Consider the following 20,498-nt stretch of genomic DNA (forward strand, 5'->3'; position numbering starts at 1 on the left):
TTGTCCTGAATGAGTAAATTTATAATACCAATATAATGGTCCGTTATTGAACATTATAAATTTTCCAGGAAAAAAAAATATTTAATGTTCAATAACGGACCATTATATTGGTATTATGAAGGCATTTTACGTCGTGTATCCACGGGTACAACGAAAACTATATCTACCATTTCTCAAGATGAGAGGAAAGTATTAAAAGGTGTGAAAAACAAAAGAGAACAAATATGTAAACCTTTTCCTGCTTGGGTTTGTAAAATAACAAGTGCACTGTGTGTAGTGAAAAAAAATCAGACAACAAATATGAAAACTATGTACAGGCGCCAATAAAAATATCAAATTTTTGTTGCAGGTCACACTCTTTCTAAAACAAATGTTAGAAGAAACCTTTTATTTTGAAGTGGTTGGTTATAAAACATTATTTTCTGGTCACGCTCTTAGGCAGTGAATTGGAGGTTATAGTCGGCCATGTGCGGCTGATACAAATGACTTCGGGTGCGACAAATTTGACTTTGGCTGCCATTTTGAAAACTAGGTCGAATAGATTGAGTGAAAACTCCAAGATGTGAGTTCAACGTTCGCGACCTCTGCTCACTTAACGATACTGATGCCAGTCCACTTTCTGAATGATTTTAATGTTTTCTTCATTAGAAAGGAATTTGACTTTTCCCGTATCCATACCTAGGCTATCACAAGACAAATATGCACCACACTAGTCAATTTCACACGATTATATTCCTAATCCAGATATAGGCTACTGTATCACAACAAAAAATTTCATAGTACTACTCAGCATAAAATAAATTTCTAATTCCTGAATGGAATGGCATGCAAGCACAAATAGGCTCACTTTTTCCATAATCACACAACTGTGGCGACGGATCTTACTCGAGTTGTAAATCACGTTTATTTCACAAGGGATCACAAAAACATTTTTAGGGCTAGGAAAAATGTGATCGTATTTGTAGTAAGCGGTAATAGTGAAAATTCGAGATTCAATAGGTACCTATGTTTATCCTAATCCAGATATACGTTATATCACGCAACAAATATTCGTTACACTTCACTGTATCACTCAACACAAAATAAATTTCTAACTTCTGAGTGGAATGCTAAATATAAACACAAATAAACTCACTGTGTTATTCAGCAGTCTTGCTGCTAACTGCTAATCAAAATTGAACATTCCAGAGGCTAACAGCTTGCTCCCCGAATGTGCAATTTATCCTGTGAAATTCAGGAAGGACTTTTCCTGTAATCACGCAACTGTGGTGATGGATCTTACAGAGTTAGAAATCACGTTTGTTTCATAGGGGATGACAAATAACATTTTCAGAGCTAGGGAAAATGTGATTGTATTAAGCGGTAATATAAAAAAATCATGACGCAATAAGTGAGGTATTTTTATATAGATTTAATACAATTAGAAACGGGACTTCGAATTTGCAACGTGCTAAGCGGGAGAACGTGTTAATGAGGAATGCATTAACGGGGTTTCACTGTACATGTTTGTTAATTGTGTGGATATCATTTTCACTCATTTCTTCCAATGTGAGCAGTTCAGTCATGATTTGTTTGTTTCGTATTATGAGTTTCTGATACATTGTCCATTTTGATATACTACTGTGCAGCATTCACGGTGTATGCCACATTACCGCTTGGTGCAGGGACATTGTGATGGGGTGGCAGGTTGGAAAGGAAAAGAAACGAGAGTCATTACTTTAGTACTGCTGTAATTGGTTACTTATTGTTTTGTCTGTAAAAATAGCTAGATGACTGTCCTTTTGGACAATTACTGATCTACAGCAAAATAATTTTAAAAGAGAACCTTTTGGTTTGTGCTGTACAGTATACAACCTTGACAGGCTTTCCTACCAGAGTTGTAAGTTGTGCAGTAATACTTCTCCTAGTGGTTTTTGCAGATACAACCACAGTTTATTTTTATAGCTGCAATTGACTTTTGACTTCTGCATTTGCTGATTGGCAGGTGTTAAGACCTGCAATGTATTGTTGGATTGAGTGACTTCCTTGATATACTTTTCGAGAAACTATTGTGTGTTTCTTTTTTGCTTTTAATTTTTAAAGTTGCAATGTGGTTCATGTTGATGACAGATATATTCTTTTCTTTTCCAGTGACTTTGAACACGATGATGGCTACATGGTTATCTGTGACAAATGTATGTAAGTATAAGTAATGATTAAGATATTATAAACCTACAGTTTGATTGTTGATAAGGGATCACAGAAATTTTGCGCTTTTCCTCAGGTTTCCTCGACGAAATGAAATAGACTATCTACATGAAATGCAGAATATACGCAATAAATCTGGCTGAATGAGTAAAAGCACCCTATCTTCTCATTTAGACTGAAGCCTCAGTATAATTAAACTAACATAATGTTTCCATCAGTCAGAGAAAAGCAAATCCAGTCCTAGGGTTTTATGCTTGATGCTATTGGTGGTTGTAATTATATGTTTATTTCTTATAAATAAGATTCAGCACTATTGGCACACACTGAAACCCATCGTAGTCACAAAGAGGCACACACGAGATGCTGTCAATTGTGTACACTGTTTTTTTTTACAAATTATATACGCATTATACACACACATTTATAGACCATCATCTTGAACTCAACTGCCACATTAGCATGTCAACCATCTAACAACACAACAGAACCACAACATGAGTTCACATATTTGACTCGACTACAGACTTTCACTAACAACTCAACTCCCAAGACGGTTCTTTATGTACCTTACCTGGCCAGGCTTCTAGAAAAGTATGACACAACATGCTTTTTCGTATCTTCTAGAGTCTCCAATAACCTATGTATAAATGGATAGAACATTCTGTAAAACTCAAATGACAAAGGTGCATTGTTTAGACCATTATCCTGTGCTGCACAACATACATTGGATTTACACATCATATTTACAGGTAATAATAAATTACATACTATTAATTACTTGTTCTTACATTAAATAAAGTCGTATTAATATACACACAAATAAAAAATAAGACCACATTTTATACCAAATAAAGTCTGTATTGACAACCTGTCGTACCTAACTACTTAGTTAATAGTAGTAGTAGTAGTAGTAGTAGTAGTAGTAATAATAGTAATAATAACGACTACTAATAAGGATGTATAGAACTAGCACCGATATAGCGCACTGCTGTTGTACTAGGTAAGCGCAAGCCACTCTTCATTTGTCTCGTGTGTACTCTTGCTGCTAATATCCATGAATTTAAGTTGTTTAAATTGTTATTTTCATGACTATTCCGAGCTGTTGCAGTGTTCCTCTTTGTAAAAATCAGGGAAGCTCGTTTTAGTTCCATCAGTTTCCACAAAATGAAGAAATGAGGAAGAAATGGTTACATGCTATTAGGAGAAATTTCCGTGTGAGGAATCTGACCGAAAATATTAAAGTGTGTTCACATCATTTTCAACCCGGAGACTTCATGGAAACTTCGTTGGGTTAAGTGCGACTTACGAACGGAAATAATTCATATTATCTACCTATAAAGTGATTAGGCATTTCAATAACAACCCCAGAATTTATGTGTTTGTATTTAAAGGTGAGAGAGCAAGATTAAAACCGGGCGCCGTTCTGTTGCTTTTTCCGTGGACCGCGAACACAACAAAAATAAGGAAGAGGCTATACACTAGAAAATTGCCGGATTACCACGATAAGCCTACAATATCGGAATCTGCAGAAATCATCCCCATTGAAGTACGGGAAAAAATCGTGAATATACCCTAAGAAGTGAATGTAAGATCTGTGATTCCCATTTTCAAAGACATCAGTACTCGGACAAATACTACAGGTAATTTGGTTGTTGAGCAAATAATGAATAATCCTGATGCGGTATTGCTTTATACAGGGTTTGTAGATGTCCATTTTAATTTGGTGTTTGCTGGTTTTGGGAGGAAACTGATACAATTTACAGATATTCTCTCTTGAACCCAGACTGTGTTTCTTCTTGACAGTTATGAAGCTAAGGACCAACAAATCTGACCAGGAAGTAGGCCTTAACTTCGGAATCCATAAAACTACTGTTGGGAGAATATTTAATGTTTGGATTAATTTCATGTACTGCCAATTTAAAGAGTTGAATTTATGGCCTGATAGAGAAACTGTCCTTGAAAACAGCCCCCTTGCTTTTAGACAGAAATACCCCTCGACTAGAGTAATAATTGATGCAACTGAGATTATAATAGCAAAACCTAAGAACCCTACAGCACAGCAAGCTACATTTTCTACATACAAAAATGCAAACACAACAAAGGTATTAATAGGTATAAATCCATCTGGTTTCATAAGTTTCATATCTGATGCATATGGTGGAGCAGTATCAGATAGGCAGTTATTTATCAGATCAGGAATGTTGGATCCCTTGGAAGGAGATTCAGTTATGACAGATAGGTGGTTCAACATTCAGGATCTGTTATGCACTAAAGGTGTAACATTAAATATCCCACCATTTCTGAAAGGCAAAAGGCAGTTTACTCCATCAGAAAATATTGAAACGCCTCTAAAAGAATACACATAGAACGGGCTATAGGACTTGCTAAAACATACAAAATACTGCAGTCCAAATTGCATGTCAGTAAAATTCATCTTTCAGAGAGGATAACATTTTTATGTTTTATGTTATGCAATTTCAGGAAAACCATTATGTCAGGGTAGGATGACTGGAACAAAATATTCATAGTAAAACTTGTCTAATTTTGCCACCATTTCATGAATGAAAATGTCATCTCTCTCTTATGTCCAACACTAGCATGTAAACAGCAGTGTACACAACAAAGCTACAATAATGTCTGCCTGTAACAAACAGCTGGACTTGCACTTGGAAGGAATTGAAGTAATGGTTGTGAATTTTCTTGAGTATCACTGCACCACTGCTGGAGCACATTTGATATAAATAGCTTCATTTTTATTACTTGGCAACCCTTTAAGTTCCAAGACTTTATCCTGTCCAATTAATCCATCACAAGATGCCAGATAATGTCTGGTAAGATGAATAATGAGGCCACTCTTTTGGACTACATGGCCTGTTAGCTGAGAATACCTGTCTGTTGCTGAGTCTTCCATTTGAAGTCACCATTTCATATCACTGGAGCAAAACAAACTTCCCTTGAATAAGGATTTTGCTAGGGCTTCAGGAGTTTTTGAGTGACAGGTTTTCCCAAAATTACTTGCTGTCAAACGAAATTTCCTCTCTTTGAACCATAGACTATGCTGGGATTGTTGTCTAGTATTTTCTTCAATTTTCTTCCTTTCCTCATCATTGACTCTTACAAGATTTTCAGCTTGTGTCGCACATGGATCCACACCATAATGGTGATCATGAATGACATCAAAGCAGCTGCCCTGGTTTTTTTTATAGAGCAAAAGAAAAAACAAGCTTATGTTGGGAACTTTTCACAGTACCTTCAACATATTGCTGATATCCAGGCTGATTAACTCCTGACAATGGCCTAACATCATGGCTGGGTTCCTGGAAAACTTGTTCCAAGGCCTAACATTCCACTACCGAGCTTGATAGCTGCAGTCGCTTAATTGTGGCCAGTATCCAGTATTCGGGAAATAGTAGATTCGAACCCCACTGTCAACAGCCCTGAAAATGGTTTTCCATGGTTTCTCATTTTCACACCAGGCAAATGCTGGGGCTGTACCTTAATTAAGGCCACGGCCGCTTCCTTCCCACTCCTCGCCCTTCCCTCGCCTATCATCGCCATAAGACCTGTCTGTGTCGATGCTGCGAAAAGCAAAAAAAAATCCACTTTCATAGGGCTAACTGGCCTCAATCGTTTGGAAGGGGGATGGTGGAAAGTTTGTAAATTTTTGGGTGCATGTTTCTGTACACTGAAAAATACCAGTCTTGGAGAAGTGCTCGAATGCATAGCTTACAGCAGCAACATGCTTACAACAGGCCTTGGGGCCTACTCCAGCAACACATTCACATTCCACTCCTATAATGTCACCAGGTACTCCTAAAATAAGCTTCACATTATAGGCCTTATGTTTTGTATACTCGGATTTCACAGCACTGCATATTAGAATTTCACCCGATTGAAATAAACATTTTATAAACAAAACAGACTTTTCACTGAAAACTCCGTATCCAGCATCACACAATGATTTGTAGTTGGAAACAGGTGCTCCATCTATTTCCGATTTTCTAAATACAAAATAATCCATCAGATGCATATTTGTGATAGTGATCTTCACCTTATGGCTGATGGTCAGTTCTTCAAAGGAACCGGTACTTGGAAAATCAAGAAATTCACATGCCTTTGGTGGTGGGCAAGGCTGTATCTGCAGTTTCATGTAAGCCATCAACCTAAAAAAAAATATGTAAATTAAAGTCTATAAGCAAGTACAGCAAGTGCGTATTTAAATCTCTATTTATGATTTAGGTCTTGTGGAGGTATATTTATATATTTATCAGTGTACAATAATCAAGTAATTGTAATCTTTAGGAAAAGGCATGCTGACTCCTGTTCATTATTTAGATAATAAAGCATGTTAGAATTTTGTAATTACCGCTGTACTAATTCTTCCTTCCGCTAGTTTTAGCGCGTCTGGTCTGTAGTTCATTTTGCAGCTGTTTAACGCTTAAACGCTGAAAATCGTCCATAATATACTAGGGGAAATACCTGTACAATTAATTAATACAGCCTTGGAGTAAAGTTAGAGAAGATATAATCGGCTTTAGCTTAGAAAACTCGGTCACAATCTGTACATTTCTCGCAGCTGACTGGTGGAAACATAAGACGATCATCTTGCGCTTACCCAGTAATACATGAGCGCTATCTGGCGCGAACTTTCTCTGCCTACATCCCTATTGTACTCGATATTTTCACTATTTACTCGTGGGTTTAGAGAATTGCTTCCAAGTTATACTAGTTCATTACACACTTGCATCAAAACCCTACTAGCCCCTATAACTACAGTAGAAATCCGTTATAGCGAGAATTCATAACGCAAAAAAATTTACTTGCTATAGTGGATTGATGTTTTATCTGATTTTTCGTAAAAGTGGGGGGAGGGGGTCTGCACATATTAAAATCAGTATGAAACCGCAATCAGTTTTTTCAAACCTTGCGTTTTCGTGGAAGATATCCACGCTACACTTTATTCATTATTTTTTGAATTCCAATACTACATGAACACGTATGTTTAATTTCATTCTAGATAGATAGAAACCTAGTATAGATTCACCAACTTATAACACTTAAATTTGCAAATAAATACATATATATGAATGATTCTTAACCTAACCGTGTATTATCATGAAAACATATTTCAAGCTCCAGTAGTGAAATGATAAACGTTCTTGCAATGAATTTACATGGGAATAGCCTTTCTGAAATTTAACCAGACGCAAAAAAATATGATTTTTTTTTACAGTTTCTTTTACGTTTTACCGACACAGATAAGTCTTATGGCGATGATGGGATAGAAGAGGGCTAGGAGTGGGAAAGAAGGGGTCGTAGCTTTAATTCAGGTACAGCCCAAGCATTTGCCTGTTGTTAAATTAGGAAACTACAGAGCGAGTTGGCCGTGCGGGTGGGAGCGCGCAGGTGTGAGCTTGCATCCGGGAGATAGTGGGTTCGAACCCCACTGTTGGCAGCCCTGAAAATGGTTTTCCATGGTTTCCCATTTTCACACCAGGCAAATGCTGGGGCTGTACCTTAATTAAGGCCACGGCCGATTGCCTTCCATTCCTAGGCCTTTCCTGTCCCATCGTTGCCATGAGACCCATTTGTGTCGGTGTGACATAAAGAAAACAAAGAAGGAAAAAAAAAAGGAAACCACGGAAAACCATCTGCAGGGCTGCCGACGGTGGGGTTCGAACCCACTTATCTTCCAAATGCAAACCGATAGCTGCATGACCCAAAATATAAACGAACCTTGGAAATCAGTGATGCACTATGCCATATCTTGAGGTGTTTCACATTCTTAACTACTGTAATATCAGTATATAGCTTTAAAATTAAGCCGTCAGTACCTCAAGCTTTTTTTCTAACGAGTTAACAATTACTATCGGCCATGTTCTTTATGCATTTATTACAAAAACATATTGTTCTCTTTCATGTAGCTACTTAATTTCGGTATATAGCATTAAAATTAAGTGATCGTTTAATTCAGAGTTTAGTTAATAATTGCCATCAGCTACGCTATTTACGCATTTATTAGAAAAACATGTTTTCTTTCATTTTGAATTTTCTCTACAGAACAGCTGCCGATGGACATTATTCAAACAGCGCTACTTAAGCTAACTGAGCCATATGTGTATTATGAAAACAGCACCCGTAGAGCAATGATAAACTTCTTGCTATAAATTTACGTGAGAATAGCCTTTACCAGGCGAGTTGGCCGCGGGGTCAGGGGCGCGCAGCTGTGTGTGGGCTTGCATCCGGGAGATAGCGGGTTCGAAACCCACTGTCAACAGCCCTGAATATGGTTTTCCGCGTTTCCCATTTTCACACCAGCTAAATGCTGGCTGGGGCTGTTCTTTAATTAAGGCCATGGCTGCTTCATTCCCACTCGTTGCCCTTTCCTATCCCATCGTCACCATAAGATCTATCTGTGTCGGTTTAGCGTAAAGCATGTTCTAAAAATAAAAAGTAGGTTGTGACAGACAATGCGAGCTCCTGCATTTTCCTTATTAAACTGTTCATAATGCAGTGCTTATTAATTATAGTAAATGTGCAACTAGGGCACAGTTGCCTACCACTTTGAAACTTCATGGCATGACCTGAATTGCATAAGACAAATTTCATGTTTTTTGCCTGTATTGAACTTACTAATATAGTTGCAATTTCATATTATTATATCCACCTCAATACATGAAATGTGTATTGTCTCTAAAAGGACATTTACTACAATACAAACATTAAATGGAACTTGTTTCGCTCGTTATGTCGAGCATCTTCGGCCATTTTTTACAATTGTCTCAAGGTTGAGTCCTTAAACCTTATTTACAATTATTTGTTCACTAAAACTTTATTTTACAATCAAATATCCTTATTATATAAAAAGTAAACCTGAAGTAACAGTTACAATAGACTAGACGTTAATTACATCAACTTCCTGTGATTAACGTCTAGTCTATTATAGATCCATTTTAATTGTTGCTTCTCAATTAATATGACTTGAATTCGTGAGTGTCAACCACGGACGGAGCAGATGTTTATTTTCTTTTCTTGAAACTTGAGATAGGCGCATGCGCTGCAACTATACTTACTCTTCGCATCTCTTACCCTGAGTGCACACTACTTCTTGTGAAAAAAGAAAAACAAAAACAAACTTGGTTAGGACTGATAAGTTATGTGGTACATGACTTGCAGAAACTTACTACATCTACTTTTAACCAAATAACAAGGGCAGATAAAATATAGAAGGGATTTAGTCATGTCAAGCATTTTTGTGTGGGATTTATTGCATTTCTTGAGAAGTGTCTGACAGCATTCCATCAATATTCTGCATTGTTGTGTTAATGCATATAGTTTTGGTTTGTTCAGGTCACTATTTAGGGCGTGGCAGATCGTGTGGGATGGAGTGCGTCTTGATCATTTCAGTAAAATAAAGGATAGAGGAGAAGCTGTGATATAAACTTAAAATTATAGTTTTTACGGGAAGCAAAATGTGCCAATAATGTACAGGTTGCAGAAAGGTTTAATGTGTGGAGTGTAATGACTGCCATTGTTGAAAAAATGAAGAAAAGAAAATGAATGCCATAATATCAAGGAAAAAACATTCAGAGCAACCTAAGATGGAAAGATTTATGAAAATTAGTTGACTTAGTTCTGAATTTGTGCAGGAGGAATGAAACATGGGATATCCAATAAGTCTCTCATTAGCATCATGTTATCGGCTATTATGGATTGTAGGAAACTTCCGCCATATGTTATTCTGAATTGGAAGAAGCTATCAAAGCAGCAGTTACAACTAGGAGTTAATTTTAGGCGTAAGAAAATGATTGGGTGACTGAAGAACTCGTGGGTTACAATAAATAAACTTTTAATGTCCAACTATTCAGTACAATAATAATGTTGTTATATAGATGTAATTACAACATACTAATTATATACAGTACTAGTTTTGACACATTTTTTGCCTCATCTTCAGCTGTGCAAAGAAAGTAGCATCCAGCAAACCTTCCCTTCAAAAAGATAAGCTTAGTTCCAATGACATTAATAGGTCATTTCCATACTCCAGTAATTAACCTGTCTTACGATTGACTTAAATGAGGATGAAAAGATTATTCTTGCTAATGGCCTTAAACATAACTGGCCTAATTTTAATTTGGCCAGTGTAGCCTCTAAACTAGTGATTGAATCTGTAGTTGCAATTCGTAAGATGTCTCATGATTTGCAGGATGATGTCAGGACAGACGTAAAAAGAAAATTACACAAATTTTTTTATTACAAATAGTAATAATAATAATAATAATAATAATAATAATAATAATAATAACAACAAACCTGGCGTTTTGGATAAAGACTCCCTTATCGAAAGAAAGCATATCCTCCATCTTAGGGAGAGGATTAAACACGAAGAGCTTATTGTAACTAAAGCTGACGAAGGTAATACGACAGTAATTATACATAAGGCCGATTACATTTAAAAGACCAAAATATTTTTCGAAGATGAGACCTTTAGGCATAGAAATCAAGGATAATTTCATAAAAAAACACCTATTCAATACTTCCCACTTTTAATGTGGTTATTATCTACATGATTTTATGTAGACTTATAGGTCAGGTACATGTTTCACCCATTATTTTGGGCATCTTCAGCCTGTGTACAACCTTTAGGTCAAGGTTTGGGACCTTTTTAACCAATATAAACATACCAATATATACAATATATACAAACATTAACGAACTCTTAAGATGGGTAACATAAGTTAATACAGTTAAGTTTTTGGTCCTAATCTATCTAATTTGAAAAATGTCCAAAACTAAAATGGATCTTCTTTTTGGTAAAGAGGATTACATACCGGGGTTTATGTGACCCCTATATCATATCACGTTCTTGATGTACCGTGTCTGTTGACAGGATGTGTCGTCAACAATAAGTGGAGATTTGAACTGATTGTTGATTGTAGGTTGGTCAAGATTGAAAATATAAATTTAAATTAAATGTGTTTTAACTTGGCAGTTCTATTCTGGTTAACTTAAAATGTTCAAAATAAAATGAAATGGATCTTCTTTTTTTATCAGAAGTCTTGAGAAAGGATCATTAAAACTGGGGCTTATTTGGCCCACGATTTTAATTTTCATGTTCTTGACGTAACTAATATTTAAATGTGTTGTCATGCACAAGTGGAGATTTAAAAAACCGATTGTTATAGGTAGACTGGTCAAGAACGTTGTTGTGAATGAAACTGTTAGCGTCTTTACTTTGGGTCTCATGTAACGTCAAGGAATTGACAAGAGTACAATAATAAGCTGTTTCTTAGTTTTAGGCTGCTGCTTAATTGAGAAGGAACATCCTAGACACTCTTAATCTTTCTTCCAACAATTTAAAAATTGAACTAAAGTACATAAGGAATCTTGCTCAACTCAACGGGTTTAAAATAGATATTGTCAACCGTTTGACTAATAAAATCAAAATCAAATTGTCCACTAATCTCGGCCCAGAAAAGCCTAAAAAAAACTAGTTTTGCCACATTTACATATAACAACCCAGCCATCCATCAGATCGTGAATACTTTAAAGCAGCACAGTATTAATATAGCCTTCAGGACAGTTAACACCAATCGAAACATATTTTTTAACCACAAGGTCAACCACAATAGCAATCATTATTCAAGGTCCGGCATATGTAAACTAACATGTGCACAATGTGATTTTTCTTATATCGGTCAAACTGGCTGGAGCTTTAATACGAGATATGTGGAACATAATAACGCTCAAAAACACAATAAGTACTCAGCGATGAGCCAACATATGAGAGAAACGGGCCATCACTTTACATCCATAGAGAAAGCTCTTACCATCATTAGGAGCATAGGTAAAGGGAAATTAAGGAATGAACTGGAAAATCTACACATCTTTTTAGACCAAACCTACAATAAAAATAAAAATCTCAACGATGTCAATGAAATTAAAAATCCTTTGTACGAATTAACACCTAGATTAATTAATATCGTGAATTCAAATCAAAACAAAATCCCTCAATTTTTTAAATCTCCACACTGAAATGCTTCATCCACCATGCCAAAAGTTAAACCCGCCCATATCGCTTCTAGAAACTCCCCTCCAGCAATAGCACGTTCGCCCATAGACCAGCCTACCCCCACTCTCCCTCCATGTCCCGCCCCTCCATTACCGCACCAGTACAACACCAGGAGTAGAAATGTTGATAAGACAGGTGCTGCCGGAACAGACAGGTCCATCTAGTATGAATTGAACAAGTAAGTCATTTTTAAGTTAAGAGGTGTTAGTTTAATACATTTTATCACAACGCGTGCTCTAAATTTTTAATTCGATATTACTTTTCTACTTCATTACAGATATTCTTAAGATCCCTCCCAAAGACCAAGCAACACATCAACGGGGACAATATTCATACAAGACTATATCAAGTGTCTAGGATGTTCCTTCTCAATTAAGCAGCAGCCTAAAACTAAGAAACAGCTTATTATTGTACTCTTGTCAATTCCTTGACGTTACATGAGACCCAAAGTAAAGACGCTAACAGTTTCATTCACAACAACGTTCTTGACCAGTCTACCTATAACAATCGGTTTTTTAAATCTCCACTTGTGCATGACAACACATTTAAATATTAGTTACGTCAAGAACATGAAAATTAAAATCGTGGGTCAAATAAGCCCCAGTTTTAATGATCCTTTCTCAAGACTTCTGATAAAAAAGAAGATCCATTTCATTTTATTTTGAACATTTTAAGTTAACCAGAATAGAACTGCCAAGTTAAAACACATTTAATTTAAATTTATATTTTCAATCTTGACCAACCTACAATCAACAATCAGTTCAAATCTCCACTTATTGTCGACGACACATCCTGTTAACAGACACGGTACATCAAGAACGTGATATGATATAGGGGTCACATAAACCCCGGTATGTAATCCTCTTTACCAAAAAGAAGATCCATTTTAGTTTTGGACATTTTTCAAATTAGATAGATCAGGACCAAAAAACTTAACTGTATTAACTTATGTTACCCATCTTAAGAGTTCATTAATGTTTATAAATATTGTTTATATTGGTTAAAAAGGTCCCAAACCTTGACCTAAAGGTTGTATACAGGCTGAAGATGCCCAAAATAATGGGTGAAACATGTACCTGACCTAAATAAGTCTACATAAAATCATGTAGATAATAACCGCATTAAACGTGGAAAGTATTGAATAGGTGGTTTTTTATTAAATTATCCTTGATATCTATGCCTAACGTCATCTTCAATACGGAACAATAATGAGAGTTGTTACTTGTAATGATGAGACCTTTACCGTTTCCAAGAAAGATCCGACACATTTACTTCAAAAACAATTAAAACAAACATTAAAGAACGCAGTTTTTCTCTTTACGGAACAAGAGAAGAATAAAAACATGAACCCGGGACTTCCAACAGCTAACACACTTCCAAAGATCCACAAGGCTGGAGTACCCATTAGATCCATAATAAATTATAGACCGAGTCGTTTTTACAAAGTAGCACAGTTTATTCAGAAATTCCTTAAACATCATTATAGATTCACGGCTAATAAATTAATCAAGAATACTATAGAATTGGTTAATAAATTGAGGGATTTTAAATTACAGCCCCATCATACAATACATTCATTTGATGTAGCTAACATGTTTCCAAGCATAAACACCAGTAAGCTACTGCCGATCGCTAAGAAGAATTTGAAAACTCATAGTCATCTAAGCGAATTGGAAATACAAAGTTTTTATGAACATATGAAAGTTGCTAATTAACAATAATTAATTTGTCTTTGACAGTGTAATTTATAAACAAAATGGGCTAGCAATGGGGTCTCCAGCCTCGGGGATTCTAGGAGAAATTTATTTGGATTTTTTTAAGGAATGTGTAATAGATAACGAAAACATGTTTAGTAATATACATTATTGGTCTAGATAGATAGAAAATGTTTTCGTAGTTCTAGATGCGCGGATAACAGATGCGATTGCCACTTTAGGAAAACTTAATAACATAGACCCACATATTAAGTTCACATTGGAATCAGAAAAGAATGGTTCAATTAATTTTTTAGATTTAACTATTAATAGACAACCTTCAGCTTTCACGTTTAACATTTATAGAAACCCCACACAGACTGATGTTACTATAAGACATGATTCAGCACACCCACAAGCCCATACAAAGAGCTACATACATTAGTCTAGTAGATCGTGCTTTCAGGATCCCAATGTCTAAAGCTGACTTAAACAAGGAGTTGAATACCATCCGCTCTATAGCTTATGCTAACGGCTATAAAAATTCTTTCATCCAACTTATAATCAGTAAGATTTGTCGTCCGCAAACCATGCTCAGCAGAGATAAACCCAGTAACAATTCCTATTCAAACTTCACATTTAATGACAACATTTATAAAGTCAGTGATATATTAAAAAAGAATATTGTAATGAGGAATCAAATGATTGTTGGAAACACCTGGTTTAGGAAGAAGGTCAGAAGATTACAAGGTATGGTTGGAGAGACAGACGAACAAAGACCATGATTGATTATATAATCATAGAGAAAGAACACCGGAAGAACCTTGTAGATGTAACAGCCATGCCTGAAAAAGCCTTCGGTGGAGATCATAGAGTTGTGATAGGAAAATTGAAAATTGGATAGATTGAAAAACCCTAATTAAGAAGAGAGAAAAGAATTAAAGTATGGAAGTTGAAGGAGAAAAGCATACAAGAAGAATTTAAAAAGGGAAATAATACCCTTGGTACCCAGGACAGAGGTGGGGAATGTTGAAGAGGAATGGAAAAGATTTAAGGAAGCACTGGTTGGATGTGCAGAAAAGGTGTGTGGTAGAACATCAGGAAGTGTGGAAGACAAAGAAACACACTGGTGGAATGATAGGGTAAAGATTAAAGTGAAGGAAAAGAAAATGGCATGGGAAGCATGGAAAACATCTAAGACTGAAGAAAGTAGAAGAAAATATGTGGAGCAAAGAATTTGGCCAAGAAAGTAGTGAAGGAAGAAAAGCTGGGCCTTATTCACACAGAAATTGAGAGATGATACGCAGGGCAGCAAGAAATTACTGTATGATATCTTTAGAAACAAAAAGAGAGATCAAGTAAACACCAGATTTGTGAAGGATGAAGGTGGCATAATTTTAACAAAGCCAGAAGAAATAAGAAATAGATGGAGAGAGTATTTTCAGAAGCTGCTGAACATAAGAACGGATGACAGTCATTCAGTGGACGACCAGAAAAGGCAATTAGTTGATGAAGAAATGGATAAAGAAATTACAATGAATGAAATTGAAATGGCAGTAAGAAAGATGAAGAATGGAAAAACTGCTGGAATAGATGAAATTTCAGTGGAGATGATAAAGGCAGCTGGAGCTGTAGGCCTGCAGTGGACATATCGGGTTCTCAGGAATGTCTGGGAGAATAAGGAGGTCCCTGAGGATTGGCAAAAAGGAATAATCATCCCAATTTTCAAGAAAGGTGATAAGAAAGTTTTGAAGAACTACAGGGGAATTATTCTAATATCCCATGTTGCTAAGATAATGGAAAGGATACTGGAAAGTAGAATAAGGTTGAGGGTTGAGAAGCAGATACAGGAAAATCAGTTTGGTTTCAGAAATGGAAGGTCAACAATAGAGCCCATTTTCATTATGAGACAACTAATGGAAAAGCATTGGGAGTACGGGAATGATATGGTGATGACATTCATTGATATTGAAAAGGCATATGACAGTGTCCCTAGGACGAAAGTGTGGGACAGTCTGGTGCAAAAAGGAATTGGACAGGGATTAATAAAAATGATCATGGCATTGTATAAGGAATGTTGCAGTTGCGTGCAAACACAAGTTGGCAGGACAAGTTGGTTCAAAATCACTAGCGGGCTGAGACAGGGAAGTGTTCTATCACCAATCCTGTTTACAATAGTAATGGATGACATCATGAGAACAGCAAAAGCAGCATATGGAGGAAGAGAAATGAACATGATGTTTTTTGCAGATGATATTGTGATTTGGGGAGAAGACGACAGGAAGGTTCAAGAACAGTTGAATGTGGTGAATGGGAAGATTGAAGAATGTGGATTGAAAATAAGTGTAGAAAAGAGTAAAACTCTTGTTATGACTAGAGGGGAGATAGAAGGGAAAGGTCAGATTAGACTTGCGGACAAGCCCCTGGAAGTAGTGGAAACGTTTAAATTCCTGGGGAGTGAATTAATGGAGAATGCTCGACTGGCTGCTGAGATTAGTAAAAGGATTCAAGCTGGAAGTTGTTTCTATCATAGTGTAAAAAACATGTTATGGGACAAAGATGTGCCACCGGAAGCAAAGGATACTATGTACAAGATGTATTACGTACCCATAACAACTTATGGAGCAGAAACTTGGATAATGACAAAGAAGGATGAGAGTCGAATACAGGCAGCCAAAATGAAGTTCTTGGAGTATGATACAGAAGAGTAGAAGAGACAAAATAAGGAATGAGAAAATCCGGGAAGAAATTGGAGTGGAAAAATTGAATGATAGAATAGAGAAGAGCCGACTAAGATGGTTTGGGCACATAAAGCGAATGAGCGACGAAAGAATGCCAGAAAAGGTGATGGAAATGCAAATGCAAGGAAGGAGAGGGCGTGGACGACCACGATTGAGATGGAAGGATACCATCCAACGCAGCATTATAGAAAGAAACCTGGACTGGGACACAGTGTTGGAGGAGGAGTGGTAGAAAGACCGAAGAAAGTGGAGAGGAACCATATTTGCCCCTACCCGGCTACAGCTGGATAAAGGGAAATGATGATGATGATGATGAATGTAAAGATATCTTTTCCTAGTGATAACAGGAGTACTGAGGTCTTACATAATGCAGCCACTATAAATAAATCCAATCCTTATCTCAGATCAGGAGTATATAGATTTCAGTGCAATGACTGTGGTAGCGCTTATCTTGGGCAAACTGGACGCAACTTCAAGATAAGATATGCTGAACGTGCTAATGCCGTGAGATACAATAGATTCTCTGCGGTTGGCCAACATGTCCATGAATTAAAATATAATTTCACAAGGCTGGAGCAAGACATTCAAATACTAGAGACTTTAAGTAAAGGACCATTGCTGGATGCTACTGAATTATGTTACATCCATCTAGACCAGTATTTCAATGCAAATCTCAATCTAAATGATATATCCAAGACACCGAAAGTTCTCTTTGATTTCCTTATAGCAATTTTTAAAAATGTTAAAATTCCAAACAAGAATTTAATTTTAAGTATTACATGCAACAAGTTTTCCCAACATTCGTTTCGTAGTCCACGCCCACCAGATCCCCTCCACATGCACGCCCTGCTTCGACCTACCCCTATCGCCCCTCCCTTGTCCCGTCCAGATATGCACACTTGACGTGAGCTGTTCATTGTTTACTGCACGCTCCTCGCATTACGATCAGTCTACGGCCGTATGGGGTGAGTCTTGCATATATTTATAATATTGAGTAGAGCCTCAACACTTTCTGCTTCGAATCATTAATAGTGGTTTTTTATTTATATTTCACAGGTTCCACATTTGAACTGAGAAAGATCTTATATACACCTTAAGGAGCTATTCATATGTTTCCACCTCATAGGCCTTAGATATAGAGGAATTCCATTTCCTAAATTTTATCCAGCAATACTCATGATTTTTAAGATGACTCTGCAGTTTATCAACCGTAGTTGAATGGACACGAAATGTTTTATTATTGTATACTGCTCACCAAATTTAATGAACTCGCAACTGTATGTCCACAGGGACATCAATCAACTTGAGAACTGTTCAGTATATGCTTGACTCGCAAGTCTTCTATTTGTTCAAAAAGTTTTTTATGAGCTGTCATTGTTTTTATTGTAGATTTCATAAGGTTTTATATTACACACAATTGAAGGTCTATCATGAATTTTATATAAGTTGCCTATTTTCCGTTTCTTTGTACAGGTGAAGTTGATGCAAAAAAACGCCTAACTAGTACTGTATATAATTAGTATGTTGTAATTGCATCTTCTTTTATGACCACATAGAATCACTTTGGTCAGTCCGTCGTTCAGGTCTCTTTGAAGGGATTGTTCGGCCTTTGCGGTCTTCCCAGTACTTCTTCAGACGCTTCGATCTTCGTGCCCTTTCCTCAGTTGAAAATAGGCGTGTTGTTGGTTTGTTTTGTGTTAGGGGCAAAGCGGAGGTTTGTATTCTTGAGTTTTGTATTCAGTTTTATCTTATTTGTGCTGTCTTCTGTTGTAAAGCCTATTTCCTTCAGATCCTCTCTTACTTCTCTGATCCATTTACATCCTGTTGTGGTATTTTTTGAGATGAGATCGTGTTGTACTAGTTGTTTCAGAAGCCTCGAATCCTGCGTCCTCATGATACGTGCAAAGAATCCCAGTCTCCTCTTACGCATAGTATCTCTAATGGGTTCTAGCTCTTTGTACACGACTTTGTTAGGTATTAACCGCCACTGTCCATCCTTCTGGTGTTTTTTGTTGATGCAGGTTCTTCCAATCCTGCTTTCAATTTTCTGAAGTCTGGCAGTCTTTGATTGTTTATTCATCATCATCATCATCATCATCTGTATAACATTATTATTGTATTGAACAGGTGGACATTAAAAGTTTATTTATTGTAATTCTCAGTTCAATACGGACAAAAATGAAATTTCTTACGTTAACTAATTGTTAGGGTTTGTCGACCAGGTGCTTATCTCGGCAGAGGGGCATGCTAATTCTTGAGATACTACATGGACATACTATTGAGAAGGTAAGGAAGAGGAGAACAACGAGGAGTGGGATTGATAGTTCATATTTATGATATTCCAGTTTGGTTTAGAATTATTATAACCGGGCAAGTTGGCCATGCGGTTAGCGGCGCACAGCTGTGAGCTTTCATCCGTGAGATAGTGGGTTCAAATCCCACTGTTGGCAGCCCTGAAGATGGTTTTTTGTGGTTCCCCATTTTCCCACCACGCAAATGCTGGGGCTGTACCTTTATGCCACGGCTGCTTCCTTCCTACTCCTAGGCCTTTCCTATCCCATCGTCGCCGTAAGACCTATGTGTCTGTGTCGGTGCGATGTAAAGCCACTAGCAAAAAAAAAAAAAAAATTAAAATAATTTTGCTGTACTTTAGGGATTACTAAATTATCTTGATTATAAGAGCTTGAATATGTTATCATTACATTCATTATATACTTTTTCCTTTTAAATGTATGTGTGTATGTTCAGCCCGTTAGCGATGCCGCTGATGCGATCCTCAACAGCTTTGTCATCAGCTGTCATAGATGGCCTAGGCATCACTGAAGAGGCATACTAGAAAAATGAGGAGTGAGGTATTTTCCCGTTGCTTTCCTCACCTATCCATAGTTGCTATTACATATCAGTCTGCCAAGCCCACTGAAATGCATACACCAATCGGCCCTATGAGCAACATTTTCACACCATTCATAGCAGGGACTGGCTGCATAAGGATTGGCATTACTAGCATTGCTCATACCTCTGTCACTTTCATATTGTCAAAGCCAAGGATGAGACAGAGATCTATGAAAGTAACAAAATTGCTCTAGCCTATACCAGAAGACATAGTGCACTGTAAACACTAGGTCCTGGCAGCAAAGCCATTTCCTTTTTAAATGCCTTCTGAAAATTTAAGGCCGTCTTATATTCAGGCAATGGTCACATTACTGCCACTCATCGATATCCGCATGTGGTGGCAAGCTCTTGTGCATAGCATCCCAGTTCATTCAATCACTCTCCACAGTTTTCCTCATCTCTAATGATGACCTTGTATTGGTATATATTTAGCATCCATGCAAAGGTCTCTGGCATGTACTTTTTTTTCCCCTCCCTATTCAGCTCTATTTATTTATTTATTTATTTGTTTATTTATTTATTTATTGATCGATTGATTGATTTCAAGCATATGATAACAATGACTTGACATCTTCATTTCTTTTAAACTAGGGTCTGGCAGCATGTACAATGTATGTTCGTGGATCAAGCAAATTTCCCTAAAGAATCTGAGGAATATCTCTGTGAACGGTGTCAGCCACGGAGGGTGGATCGTGTTCGTGCCCGTTTACTTCAGTTACGAAAACGTGAAGAACTTCATAATGACAGTTCAAGTGATGCAACTTCTACTGACACCGATTCTGGTAAAGTTAAAATGAATTACAGTTATTATTCATGTAATTTTATGAATTGCTGTCATTTATAATTCTTTATTAGTTGTGTAAGTTTCACTCATGTCTTTATGATGGTGAGAGCAGTACTGATTTTTGTAGT

At 36.8% G+C, this 20,498-nt stretch overlaps 1 protein-coding gene across 3 annotated transcripts in view; it reads left to right on the forward strand.

Moving 5' to 3' along the window:
- Positions 1-20,498, forward strand: part of LOC136857706 (inactive histone-lysine N-methyltransferase 2E) — a 335,033-nt gene that overhangs the window by 103,864 nt on the left and 210,671 nt on the right. For all 3 annotated transcript variants that reach the window (XM_067136572.2, XM_067136570.2, XM_067136571.2), the window contains exons 5-6: positions 2,131-2,178; positions 20,178-20,368. In XM_067136572.2, the coding sequence (XP_066992673.2) occupies positions 2,131-2,178; positions 20,178-20,368 (239 nt within the window). The remainder of the gene's footprint in view (positions 1-2,130; positions 2,179-20,177; positions 20,369-20,498) is intronic.

This window comes from Anabrus simplex, chromosome 1 (genome assembly GCF_040414725.1).
Source record: "Anabrus simplex isolate iqAnaSimp1 chromosome 1, ASM4041472v1, whole genome shotgun sequence".
Classification (NCBI taxonomy): Eukaryota; Metazoa; Arthropoda; class Insecta; order Orthoptera; family Tettigoniidae; genus Anabrus; species Anabrus simplex.